At 39.2% G+C, this 14,010-nt stretch overlaps 1 protein-coding gene across 15 annotated transcripts in view; it reads right to left on the bottom strand.

The window, feature by feature from the left end:
- Window positions 1-14,010, bottom strand: part of DLC1 (DLC1 Rho GTPase activating protein) — a 483,787-nt gene that overhangs the window by 15,963 nt on the left and 453,814 nt on the right. For 13 of the 15 annotated variants that reach the window (XM_045455325.1, XM_045455318.1, XM_045455352.1 and 10 more), the window contains 2 exons: window positions 8,195-8,276; window positions 990-1,053 (listed from right to left, as the gene is read on the bottom strand). In XM_045455325.1, coding sequence (XP_045311281.1) covers window positions 990-1,053; window positions 8,195-8,276 — 146 coding nt within the window. Of the gene's footprint in view, window positions 1-989; window positions 1,054-2,420; window positions 2,517-8,194; window positions 8,277-11,724; window positions 11,822-14,010 lie in introns of those variants that run through there. The other 2 variants (XM_045455395.1, XM_045455402.1) reach the window with 2 other exon arrangements.

Here is a 14,010-nt window from a genome sequence, read left to right as displayed (position 1 = left end):
AGCTCTGAAACACTGTTACTGTTAGATGGGAAGAGACAGAGTTCCCAAAGAACTTTAGCTTTAATTTCTGAAGGGAATAATGGAGGGTTCACTGGGGTTCCCTAAGCCTTATTCCTTTAATCTGGAGTAGGCAATGAGTTAAAAAGGCAAAATAATAGATGATGTGTTCTGATAAAAAACAATCAAAAAAAAAAAAAAAAACCTCATAGATACAGAGAACAGACTGGTGGTTGTCAGAGGCAGGGGTCAAAAGGTACAAATATCCAGTTATAAAATAAATAAGGTTCGGGGATGTGACGTACAGCATGGTGACTATAGTTAATAATACCCTATGGTATATTTGAAAACTGCTGAGAAAGTAGATCTTTTCATCACAAGAAAAAAAAATGTAAGTATGTGTGGTGATGGATGTTTATGAGGCTTCTTGCCATGATCACTTTGTAATATATGCAAATATTGAGCCACTATGTCATACACCTGAAACTAGTGTTATGTTATATGCCAGTTTTATCTCAATTAAAAAAAAAAAACAAACAGTAGAAAAACCGCAATTCATTGCCTCGCTGCAACTATTGGTTTCAGTTACATAAGGCTACTTGGTCTTTGGTAAACCTGAAGGGATTATTATGTTAAAAATGCAGATGTTTGGGGCGCCTGGGTGGCTCAGTCGGTTAAGTGTCCGACTTCGGCTCAGGTCATGATCTCGCGGTCCGTGAGTTCGAGCCCCACGTCAGGCTCTGTGCTGACGGCTCAGAGCCTGGAGCCTGCTTCGGATTCTGTGTCTCCCTCTCTCTGACCCTCCCCCGTTCATGCTCTGTCTCTCTCTGTCTCAAAAATAAATAAACGTTAAAACAAAAAAAATTAAAAAAAAATGCAGATGTTTTTGGAATAAGGAAGTAATAAGAGTTTGAGAGATAAAACCTCTTACAAAACACAGTTTTTGGTCTGCCCCCTTTCCTCCCATCCTATTATATATCGTATATACTCACTCTCTTTCGATGAGGACTAATTTCCAGCTTCATCACCGCACATTTGTTTAAAGTATTTAGACGCCTACAGAGCAAAGAAATAATATTAGTAAAGATAGGAAACCAATGATGGGTAAATATTTTTTCCAAACAGGTGACATGCTTAATGAGCTTCTTTATTCTATAAAAAATTTTAATTTAATACTCAGAAGAGTATTAGAAACTTCTTCAAGAAGTGAACAGTTTAAAAATACCTTTACACCTTTCTTCATTTATTTTTTTTTAACTTTTTTTAACGTTTATTTATTTTTTAAGAGAGAGAGACAGAGTGCAAGCTGGTGCGGGACAAAGAGAAAGGGAGACGCAGAATCTGAAGCAGGCTCCAGGCTCTGACCTGTCAGCACAGAACCTGATGTGGGGCTCGAACCCACGAGCTGTGAGATCATGACCTGAGCTGAAGTCGGACACTTAACCAACTGAGCCACCCAGGCTCCCCTACCTTTCTTCATTTAAATTGATTATTGCTATTTTACAGTAAAGTGACACATTGCTATGGCACTATCCGGTATTTCTTATTCTTCATGGAACAAACAACTCTCAGTGAGGGATTTTATTCTTCCTAGAGCACCTAGGTTGGGCCATTAGGTAGCTCCACACAGTGCCAAGAAATAAGAGCCACTGAAGTCTCCTTAGAAATGCGAACAGCAGCAAGGAACCAAGCAGAGTTCTTGGTAAAATAAATGGTATATTCTATCTCAAATAAAAATCCAAAGACGGAAATAAACCAATTTTTAGTTATCTGCAATAAATAATAATCTTAGACACTCTGTTCAAAAATGTAATGAGTTCTTGGACAGAAAGGAAATTGGTGCCTCTCTAAGACCCAATTCTTTTTACAACGTCCTGTATAGGACAGGATAATGTTGGGTACAGTCGTAGCAATAGTGCAATTACTGAAAAAATTTTTATACAGCAGCCTCGAGGGTCAAAGTCTTTAGAGTTCAAGGAAGAATAAGAACTTGATCAGATTCTTGTTTGGAACAAGGGTCATATTTTTACTTTGGGTACTTTTTTTTTTACCACTGTCAAGGAGTAACATGTCAATTTATAATTAGGGAAATAATTCAGGTTTCCTGAAAACCAAATACTAAAACAAAACAAAACAACCAAACAACCCCTCCCCCCACCAAAGTCCCCCAAAACAAAGTTCCTCATCGGGAAATAATGAAATAGCTGAGAAAAGAAACCTTTTACATATGCAGGAATACGTGGTATGTGCAAGTGTGAATGACAGCCCTCTCTGACAGCTTCCAGATGACCATCACTTGGTCTTCCTCAAATAAGCCTTTAACGAATCTGTCTTCCACGGTCAGCTACCCGTTTTTTCCTACAATTGCAATTCTTCTGTTTTCATAGGAAAAGAGCATTTAATTCACACAAATTCAAACTGACCATAAGACTGCTTCAAGGCTTTATCTCCCCGATTCTGTTCTTGCAACTTGTCTAACAACTTGATGCAGGAGGATAGAAAGTATTTTTGCCTGCTGATAAGACCGCCTTTGATTTCATAGATTATGTGGTAGCCTGTTTATAGAATAAACAAAGATAACTCAGGACGCCTATGTTGCCTATGTTCAGAAAAATTCTCTCTGTCGATGGGGAGGGAAAGAAAACAAATAACTAAGAAAAAGCCCAAACTTTAAAATGAGTAGCTATAAGGTCCCTCCCCAAGGGGCCAGCCTTACTTACGTGACTGATGCCCACAGTGTGTTTTAGTTCTTAAATGTTTTCAAGATTTAAAGAATCCGGAATGGTTACACTTAGTCTTAGGTCTGGGTTTCATTAATCAAACCTGTAATCAAATACCCACTTGAGTTCATTTGGGCTTTAATGGTTGAGTGGTGTTTATAACCAGGTTTACTAGGCATGGAAGCCTGTGGCGGGGGGAGGGGCCTAGTTCACAAACTCTAGATTTGAGTCCAACAAAAAAGACCCAGGAGGCAACTTTTATAAAGGTCAACATTATCTTTTTTATGTTGGTAGCACCAAGCTAATGGCATTTCAATTTTGAAGCCTGGAAGTTATTCCTTGAGGTTTCTGTAAAATTCATCTGTTCCCAGGACCTCCAAAGAATGCCCACTGGTGAGACTGTAGCTACTCAGATAATATTGACATGAAAAGGTTGTAGCGAGATGAATTGGGGCTCGCTCTGGGTCAGGCTCCATGCCCGGCACCTCATATGTGTTATTTCATTTTGGTCTCCGCAACAACTTTATGGTATATATATATATCTATTATAATACAACTTTATAATATAAATAATAAATACAATTTATTTATTATAAATACAAATTTATAATACAACAATCTAATATAATACAGTATTCAAAACTGTAAAAGGAAGGAAAATAGTAATATATATATCATATATTATTATATATATAATAATAGTAATATATATATTATAATAATATAATAGTAATATATATAATATATAATAATATATATAATATATATATTACTATTTTCCTTCCTTTTACAGTTTTACAGAAGGAAAATAGTAATATATATATATATATATTTCCTTCCTTTTACAGTTAAGGAAAGGGGGTTTAGAGAGGTCACGAATCTTGTTCAAGGCCACAAGAATAAAACATGGTGGCTCTAACGTTCAAAAAACAGTATCTCCTGCATTCTTTTCTAAAATTAGTCTTAATGATGCTAATATCCAGGAGCAGCTTATGCCCTAAGCATGATTCCTCAAACGAATGGCAGCACATTGGTATCACACACCATCTATCCAGAAGGCGTGGTGGCTGCAGCCCCCCAGGGCCCTCACAGGGCCCAGCTCCACAGGAACGTGTCGGTCTTATCTGCTGGGCAACTTGTTCCCTGCTCTGAAGGGGGAGGGGGGACAAGATGGGCCATCAAAGCTTCACGAGTTTTGCTGCAGGGAGCCAGCCGCAAGCACCCTGATAAAAGCGTAGCAGGCGGGCATTGGGGCCTCGTATTCAAAACGAAAACAGGGAAGAGTACAAGAGAAGATACATGTGAGGAAAGAAAAAGGAACAGTTTTCCAAATAAGACGTGACAAATAAAAACTGTTGTGATTCTTAAAGACACTTTCTGGGAATCAGTGCAATTGCTTTAAAGATTTACGTGCTTCCCTTTTAATAGAACAGAAACAGTAACAGAGTTGAAATCTGTTATGTGGCAGGCTGCTTTACACAGTTCAGGCATTTCCAGGGCTGTTTTACAACAAAGTGCACACTGAAGATGATGGTGTGGGTATGTACTTATCATTATACGATTATCACCTTATTTACATAATTCTTTGCTGTGTTTACAGGAGGAGTCAGTCGTTAACTCCAAAGGAAAACAGTGATATGGGATATTTTTCAGATGCTAGGGAGACAAAACTCCTGTCAGAAGAGGTAGGCTAATGGTAGGTCACAGTTTGCATTATTATCTATATATGCTTCAAGGCAAGCAAACCACTCCCCCAGTATTAATATTGAATGTGACTCTCCCACGATCTTGGCCTTATCATTGAGACTGGATTATACAGCAAAACTAGCAGGACTGGGGCAAAAGCCAATCTCTCCAAGGAAACAAATACAAAAATCCCTTGCAAATATAAGTGCAAGAATGTTGGTCAGCAACCCAAATCCAAAAAACATGGTAGTTCCTGAATTGTAACTTTTGGTCACTACCAGACTTTATATTAAGATAGTATTATCATGATTTTCAGGAAAACAGTAAACGTACAAGTCTTCTACTCTTAAGTAGACTCTGCTAAGAGATCAGCAATGTTATAGGTATGAGAATGTTTATAATAAATCTTAAAGCAGAACACCAGTGTGTACCTGGGAGCAGTTGTAACATCCGTGTGTGTGTGTGTGTGTGTGTGTATTGTGTGTGTGTTTGGGGTGGTGGTAGGAAGGAGAAACTATGTAAGGATTATTTTATTTAAAACAAACTTTAAAAGGTTTTATTTAAGGGGTGCTGGGTGGCTCAGTCAGTTGCGCATGTGACTCTTGATTTCGGCTCAGGTCATGATCTTGAGGTTCATGAGATCGAGCCCCACATCGTGGGGCTCTGCCCTGTCAGCAGGGGCATTCTCTCTCTCCTCTCTCTGCCCCTCCTCCTCTTGCATGCGTGCTCTCTCTTTCTCTCAAAGTAAACATTTTTAAAAAGGTTTTATTTAAGATAAAAATGTTAGAATATTTAATATTTTATGAAGTAAAACTTTTCAACTGAGTTTCTGTAACCATATTACCATATATATATTTATATATATATAAATAAAACATTAAATATATATTTTATTTTTATTTTTGAAAGAGAGAAAGAGAGAGAGAGAGAGCACGAGCAGGGGAGGGAGAGAGAGGGAGACACAGAATCCGAAGCAGGCTCCAGGCTCTGAGCTGTCAGCAGAGCCTGATGCAAGGCTCGAACTCAGGAACAGTGAGATCATGACCTAAGCCAAAGTCGGACACTCAGCTGACTAACCCACCCAGACGCCCCTACCATACGTATTTAAAATCAACTTCTCAAAAATATTTCAACAAGGCAAAAGATGGAAGTCTACAATAAGAAGTCTGTCAGTCTGGAGAGAACTTGGCAAATCACAAGGCAAACCTCCAAACTATGCAACAGCTTTGTGATTCACTGGCCCTTGAATTCCATGGGCTGAGAAACTATGTGGAAGAGGCTAGTCTCGTTAATGAGACAAATGTCACATAATTAGTAAAACAGGTACCCCCAACTACTTTGCTGACAACTCACAACCTGTCGTGCACTTCAAAAGAAGATGCCCCCATCGTTTTCTTCAGAACACTTGTTTAGGCCTCCTGAAAGAGAATCATTTGCCTTGAGGAGCCTATGTGAACATGTGGACAAGAGCCCTTGGGTTTTCCATTAAAACAAGGTGATGACTGTTATGTGAATTCTGAAGCATTTGTTTTGAAAGAAAACTCAACCTCAAGACTTCTTCCACATACTCAAATGTGGGCCTCTGATTTGGGCCTAGTATTTTTTAAAGCATGTTCACACTCATTACCTCACTGCCTCCTTACACTTAACCTTTGAGACAATATTCTCTGCATCTAAGAAAATGGAAACCAATCAGAATACACTGCAGAGTCCAAATACAGATCAAGGTCTAGCTGGTCCAGCTGTTTCGAGGCTTTTTTCACAAAAGATTCAGCAACACAGATTTATTCCCTTCAAAGGGTGGTGGCTTCTCTAACAGAACAGAGAGAGCCAGTGGAAATCACAAAGTGCAGAGGACGACCTTCCCCTCAGAGCTGGGCAATTACATTTCAAACTGATATTAAAAAAAAAAAAAAAAAGTATTCAAGAATATAATCATGACCCCTTTGGGCTGCAATGTTGCAGTGAAATTTTTATGACCCAGAAATTCCTAAGCTGTCGCTGCTGCTTAGAGAGCCCACTTACTAAGTGGCGTAAAATGTGTGAAATGGGTAATCTGACTCAGTGTGTAAATATTTCCTAGGATTCATCTTAGGAGTGACCTCATTTATATGCGTTATCACCAATGATGAATTGAAAAATAAATTAATTCTACCCCATAGCTAAGCATTAAAACATTTTAAAAATGTCTGGAGTAGTTTATATTCCAGATGTTGACTTCTTCCCTCCCAAACTGCATTAGTGACATTTTTTCATTGCCAATGACATAGCTATGGTATTACATACTACAGTGCAGGACTTGGGATTCGGCTGCTTTCAGAAAATGTGTGCATACCCTGGACATTTCTAAGCAGCCGTTTCATTGGATTTGAAAAGCGACAGTGTTTCTGTGGTTAATATAGCATTTCTCTTTCTTAAACCACGAGTACTAGTCTATTTCATACACCATTCTAAACATCCTGCCCATCTTTCCTTAAAACCACCGTTTGAGTTAGCGGTTTCAGAAAACACTGCGTTACAGGGGCGCCTGGGTGGTTCAGTGGGTGGAGTGTCCACCGCTTGACTTCAGCTCAGGTCATGATCTCATGGTTTGTGAGATCGAGCCTCTTGTCTGCCTCTGCACTGACTCTGTGGAGCCTGCTTTGGGATTCTCTCTTTCTGCCCCTCTCCTGCTCTCTCTCTCTCTCTCTCTCAAAATAAATAAATAAATAAACTTAAAAAAAAAAAAAAAAAAGGAAACACCACATTACATAAGAAAGGCAAAACACAGTACTTTCACTCAGGTACTGCTTTCTTTGCCTGCAAAGGGGAAATTAAATACTGGGTGTCATTCTGCCTTAAAGATGCTTTTACAAGTTAAAATAAATACTGAGTAATAGAAAAGTTATTTCAATTTTAAACGTAAAATGAATACGTGAATTTTTTCTACGTATAATTTCCCCCCAGAATGCAGCTTTTATAGCTTGTAGGTTTTGAAGAAAATTGCAAAGGGTGAATTAACTTAAAAATGAATAGAAAATCAGGAGTTTGAAAGGATTATCAGTGCCCCATCATTGTCTGTTACATGTTTTATTACTTCCACTTTTCTAAAACCTACCAGCTGCCCGTCAGCCTAAAGATCTACCAGCACAACGAGCAAGGATTTCTGACAGGTTTATTCTCATGTCACATCAGTGCTCATTTACTGCCTGTCCACTGTAGGTTAAAGGCTGTGCCAAGTTATTTTACAACCTTATTTAATCCTATTGTTACTATTTGGTACCTGGGGAAGCTGAAGACAGTTCAGAGAAGCTTCTCTGGAATTCAAACAATGGTTCTCTTAACTCCAGCGATGCTGTAACCCACCCCCTCCTTTACTCCTCTGAATGTGTTATTTCCATTCAGTTTAACTACAGCTTTGATTCTGTTAGAGTATCTGGCTGGGGCCTTACAGTCAATTACATTGCCTTTTAAAAAACACTGTTCCAAGTTTCCAAACCATCTGAATGTTATATGTTTCAGCAATCATATGCTATTGAATACAGAATGGTCTCTTGAGTACCTCCTAGGATAGTACCATTTCATGGCAATATTAAACAGTAAGATTTTACTTATTTTAATTGAAAGGCCTATGATTTATAGTGAAGTAAATTAACATAAACATTCACTAATCAAACACCTGACATTATTAGTACAACAAAGGTGAGCAAAAACCATCTTGATAATACTGCATTCTTAAAACAGACAAAAAAAAAAAAAAAAGAAGAAAGAAAGAAAGAAAAACACTCAAAACATTTCCATTTTCCATTTACCTGCATAAAGCCTCAATGGCATCTCTGTCCAAAAAATCATGCTCTCTCTTGACCAAGGAAATATCAATGGGGAACAGAAGATCTATAAGAAAAATAAAAACACATATGTTTATTGGGCACCTAAATTCTCTTTTGTTTGTTTGTAATTGTTTTTTTTATTAATTTAATTTTTTTAAATTTATATCCAAGTCAGTTAGCATATAGTGCAACAATGATTTCAGGAATAGATTCTTTAATGCCCCTTACCCATTTAGCCCATCCCCCTCCCACAACCTCTCCAGCAACCCTCTGTTTGTTCTCTATATTTAAGAGTCTCTTATGTTTTGTCTCCCTCCCTGTTTTCATATCATTTTTGCTTCCCTTCCCTTGTGTTTATCTGTTCTGTATCTTAAAGTCCTCATATGAGTGAAGTCATATATTTGTCTCTCTCTGACTAATTTTGCTTAGCATAATACCCTCTAGTTCCAACCATGTAGTTGCAAATGGCAAGATTGCATTCTTTTTGATTGCCGAGTTAATACTCCATCATCTTCTTTATCCATTCATCCATCGATGGACACTTGGTGAACACCTGAAATTCTTGCCAATCTAGCCCAGTTTAGCAGAGGAAAAAAAAGTAATTTGTTGAACACCTACTGTGTGCAGGACACCTCATTTCCTATCAAGTGCTATGGGAGAAGAAAGCAACTTAAGACAATTCCATCGGTGTCCTAAAGGAGCTTAGATGTAAAGTGGTCTGTGGACTCAAAGATCCGTTCTTGTCAAAAGATAAGTGGTTCAAAACACTGTTCCACCTTTAAACAAATCAGCAGGCAACAGACCCCTGCTATAAATTATTATGTAAGCCAGAATCAATACCAGAAGGATACTCCTTTTTAATGTGGTTGTATTTTTTTTTTTTTTCCATGTGTGTGTGCTCACATTTGATCAGGGGAAGAGGTCATGGAAAACTGGGCCAAGGAAAGGTCTAGAGAACAATGGCAAGTGGTAGTAAATGGAATCTAACCATTTGCATGACATCAAAAGCTAAAGAGAATTCAGGATATGCTATTTTTAAACAAATATTAGCACTTCCATATGGCTTTTCAGGAGTTTATATAACTGCCCCCTAAAACAAAAGGCCAGCTACAAGCTGTGTAGAACAATAGAATTCCAAATCCCTTAATCTGTAGGAGAGTTCAGTACTCAGACTACTGGGAGTTACAGCAGAACTGAAAAGGCAAAAGGGGGGAAAAATCAACTCAGTAGAAGAATTCCCTTTTTTATCCCTTGTTGATAAATACATTCAAGGAGAGGGGAGGATGACTGGGAGCATCACTGTGGAAATTTACAACAGTTCTGGAATTGCCACTACATAAAAATGAGTTATCCTCTTTGGAGTTGCAGCTATTAGGTACATTCAGTCTTCCCTGTAGAATGCTTATATGATATGCTAAGTATGAGTTCTTCTGTGCACCTCTGTGCGCCAGGAATAGGTGAAATAAGTCAGAAAGGCAGGAAACCATGATTACCATAACAGACAGAGAGAGAGAGAGAGAGAGAGAGAAACCACAAAAAAACAAAAACCAACCCCATGGCCTCTAAAATGGCTAATGCTGCAATACTGGGACAGACCCGCTCTCAGGAGTTCTGGGGATACAGGTGATTGGTAATGAATGTCCTAGTTCTTCAGCTGACTGTTACATTTTTATGGTTTCCAACTTCCAGTCGCTGGTTTTATAAAATGGAGCTCCGTATTCTTAACAATCTGTTTGCTAGAGATAATGATAAAGAGTATCTTTTTTTTTTTTTTAACGTTGGAAACTAACATAATGAGTGATAGAGTCTATTCTTCGTTTTTCTGAAAGTGAGAGTTAGATTATTGATACTATTCCCTGAATAATGCAGGCAGACCAATGAAGCAGCCCAAGATTTACGAAGAAATATATGAAATTGAGTATTGCAGGAATTTATCTCTTCATTAACTTATAGACCAACACTATAGGCTCATGGTGAATGTAAACTATTGTAAATACAAGCACAGTAGACTATGAAGCTATTTGGAGGTTGTGGCGTTTTATATCACTTTGAACAGACACCCAGAGCGTCAAGTATTAAGTGACAGAGCTGACATTAAAGAATATATTTTTAATACTTTCACAGCGGAACATCAGATCTATAAATGTAAATTAAAAGTTCCCATGTCTGTTAAGTGTATAGGAGATCACGACTGTGTTATTTCAGCAATTCTAACTTACTGTACCCAGAACTGTATTTTAGATTCTTTTCCGATGCAAATTAACTTGAAGATTCTGTTAAAAAAGAAATTCTCAAGTACATAGGGACTAGACGTAAGACAAGTGAAATAATTAAATAAACGATTTTCTCTTATTTGCCTAGACTCTTCTGAAAGGACTGTTTTTTAAAAGATATGATTTACCAATGTATAGAAGAAGCTCTTAGTTCTTCATGTTAGGATTTAATCGTCCAGCTTGGCTTTAAGGGCAGGAAGTATAAATCGCCAAAGACCAAAATAAAGCAAAACAGGAAGACAAGGAATGTGTGGGTTGCTGCACAGAGTGGCAGGATGTAGTGCAGGAATTATAGCCCAGAACAATACACAGTCTATCTCGAAAGCAGGCTTAGCCTTCAAAAGACTTCTAAATGTGAAGAGATCCCAAACATATTCCATGAAAATGCAGTCTGAATTTTAGGATGCGTTAAGAAGGAAGACAGAGACTGGGACTGAGTCTTAGCAAACACACACTTCACAAAGTGCTGCTTGGCAGCAAATCAACACCAAAAATGAACATAATTGGAGGAAATTTAATTTCTAAACAGAAGAACAAAAGGACAGCCACCTTACTGCCACTGCTAATGCAATTATCTTTCCCTGTCTCCAGTGGAGCTGTGAATTGAATGCGATACAAGGGAGGTCCCTCCCCAGCCCTCCCTACCTCCAAGCACTTACGAAAGACAGAGATACTCTAAATGTTAATAGGTCAGAAATTCTCTCTAAGGGACAGATAGGCAACTCCCCCATAATAAGCATGCACGTTAACCAAGTACCTTTCAAAAAAGAAAGAAACAAGAAAAAAGGAGAAGGAATGGGAGATCTCTACAATGGAGGAATAGTAAGATATTTTACACAGTCTAGCAATAAAATAATTCTGAATTCAGCTTCATGGGAAAATACCACACATTGAGCCTGGGCCACAATGAACAAGAGCAGGTAGTGTAAATCGGGTAATGAATTATTTTAGCTGAGTGAGCTAGGGAAATAAAGATGATCTCTGTGGTCTCTGCCTGATTTCCTTCTGGGGAGTTCTCACCCACCCACTCCATATCCCTCTTCAAGGCAACCTGCTGATCATGTCTAGCACTTCTGAGCTTACGAACTATACCTACTCTTAGCATGGGCTCACGGGCTTTGCTCATGTGTTAAAGAAGGTTGCCAGTGACCACTCGCTCCGCCTGAGAGCCCAATGCCACTTTCCAGTAAGAAGTCTGATTCCTATTACCCTAGAGGAAAAGACATGTTTTACCCTCACTATTTCTTGTGAGAAGAGCCAGACATCCTTGGTGAAAATATTTCATTTCAATTGACTCTTTTGGAAATTTTGTCACATGATGGCATCCCCTTCCTTCTTAGGTGATGAAAAAGACGTATTTTCTAAATGTAAATCAACCAAAATTACGTTTGCTTTTTGAGATTCTGGCAATCCCTTAAAAGTCTTCTTTAACGTCTGAATGACGCTTTTATTTTTATAGAATATGTAGCATTTACCACAGTGCTGGGCATCCCTGTTGGTGTAGAATTAATAGTGGTTTGTTGATTAGCTGAATGGATGATGGATGAATGAATGAGAGATATTTAGTGTCATCATCTCAGCAGAGTTGAGGAAACAAAGATGCTTCAGGCGGAAGAAGTCCTGTTGGTCATTTAATTTATTCTCAATTTAAGAATCACTTCACTATTCACCCAACATTTGCTTGCAAATTACCCATATAGATGGAGTTCACTAGTTCACAACTGTAATTTTTTATTATTTATTTATTTATTTATTTATTTTAAATATTTATTTTTGAGAGAGAGAGTATGAGCGGGAGAGGGGCAGAGAGAGAGAGGGGAATACAGAATCTGAAGCAGGCTCCTGGCTCTGCACTGTCAACATGGAGCCTGATGCGGGGCTCGAACTCACGAACTGGGAGATCATGACCTGAGCCAAAGTGGGATGCTTAACCGACTGAGCTACCCAGGCACCCCCTATTATTTTTTTGAGAGAGGGTGAGAGAGTGTGTGCGCATGCACCAGTGGGGGAGGGGCAGAGGGAGAGGGAGAATCTTAAGCAGGCTCCACGCTCACCATGAAGCCCGATGTGGGGCTCAGTCTCACGACTGTGAGATCACGACCTGAGCCGAAATCAAGAGTCCGACGCTACTGGGGCGCCTGGGTGGCGCAGTCGGTTAAGCGTCCGACTTCAGCCAGGTCACGATCTCGCGGTCCGTGAGTTCGAGCCCCGCGTCGGGCTCTGGGCTGATGGCTCAGAGCCTGGAGCCTGTTTCCGATTCTGTGTCTCCCTCTCTCTCTGCCCCTCCCCTGTTCATGCTCTGTCTCTCTCTGTCCCAAAAATAAATAAACGTTGAAAAAAAAAAAAAAAAAAGAGTCTGACGCTTAACCCACTGAGCCACCCAGGTGCGCCTGTAATTCTTTTTATTTTTATTATTATTTAAAAAATTTTTTTAATGTTTATTTTTTGACACAGAGAGAGAGAGAGAGAGAGACAGAGAGAGAGACAGAGAGAGCACGAGTGGGGGAGGGGCAGAGAGAGAGAGAGACACAGAATCCGAAGCAGGCTCCAGGCTCCGAGCTGTCAGCGCAGAGCCCGACACGGGGCCCGAACTCACAGGCCGCGAGATCATGACCTGAGCCGAAGTCAGACGCTCAACCGACTGAGCCACCCAGGTGCCCCTGTAATTCTTTTTAAATGATAACATGTACAGTATGATAAGAGTCCCATGTAAATGAACGGCCTATTCCTTTCGCCACCTGCACGTATGCTCCACCCACACCTGGCACTGGAAGCTCAGGATGAGCCACACCTGAGGAGCCCTTCATCCTGGGCTGCAGCATCCCAGTAACCGCTAAGGGCACTGATGACAAAATGAAAGAGTAAAAATCCAGCCTAGATCATCATCTTCTTTTTTTTTAAAGGTCCATTTTTCTTAATGAAAAATGTGAATGCCACAGAAAAAATAATATTCATCAAATGACAGTCTTAAACAACAGTAAAAAGCCTAATTACAACCTGGGGGAATATATCTGCAACACATGACCAATGAAGGCTTGCTAGAATGAATGAAGAGCTCTTACAAATCATTATGAAAAGTGCTATCAACTCACGAGAAAAATGGGGAACAGACATTTCACAGAAGAGCAAATGCATATGGCCAGATGACATGAAGAAACGAACATTACCATTCACGCTCAGGGAAACTGAAGTCAAAATACATCCACGTGATTGGCAAAATTAAAGTCTGACAAGATCAAGTGTTGAGAGCATGTGAACAGACAGAATCTTTATAGAATTACTGGTAGGGGTGAAAATCAGTATAAGCACATTTGAAAAATCTGCACTGTAAAACTGAACATACGTATTCCCCATCACCTAATAATTCTGCTTCTGCGTATTACAGACAAGACAGATTACTGCAGATGTACCACGAGAGTACTACAATGTACAAGAATGTTCCTAAGACTACAGTTTATAAAAGTAAAACAGAAAAGGTTGAAAAATGCCCACCAATTGGAGAGTGAATGTGAATAAACTGCAGTC

This window comes from Leopardus geoffroyi, chromosome B1 (assembly GCF_018350155.1).
Source record: "Leopardus geoffroyi isolate Oge1 chromosome B1, O.geoffroyi_Oge1_pat1.0, whole genome shotgun sequence".
Taxonomy (NCBI): domain Eukaryota; kingdom Metazoa; phylum Chordata; class Mammalia; order Carnivora; family Felidae; genus Leopardus; species Leopardus geoffroyi.
The sequence above is the reverse complement of the archived record's forward strand: the minus strand, read 5'-3'. Positions and strand labels throughout refer to the sequence as shown.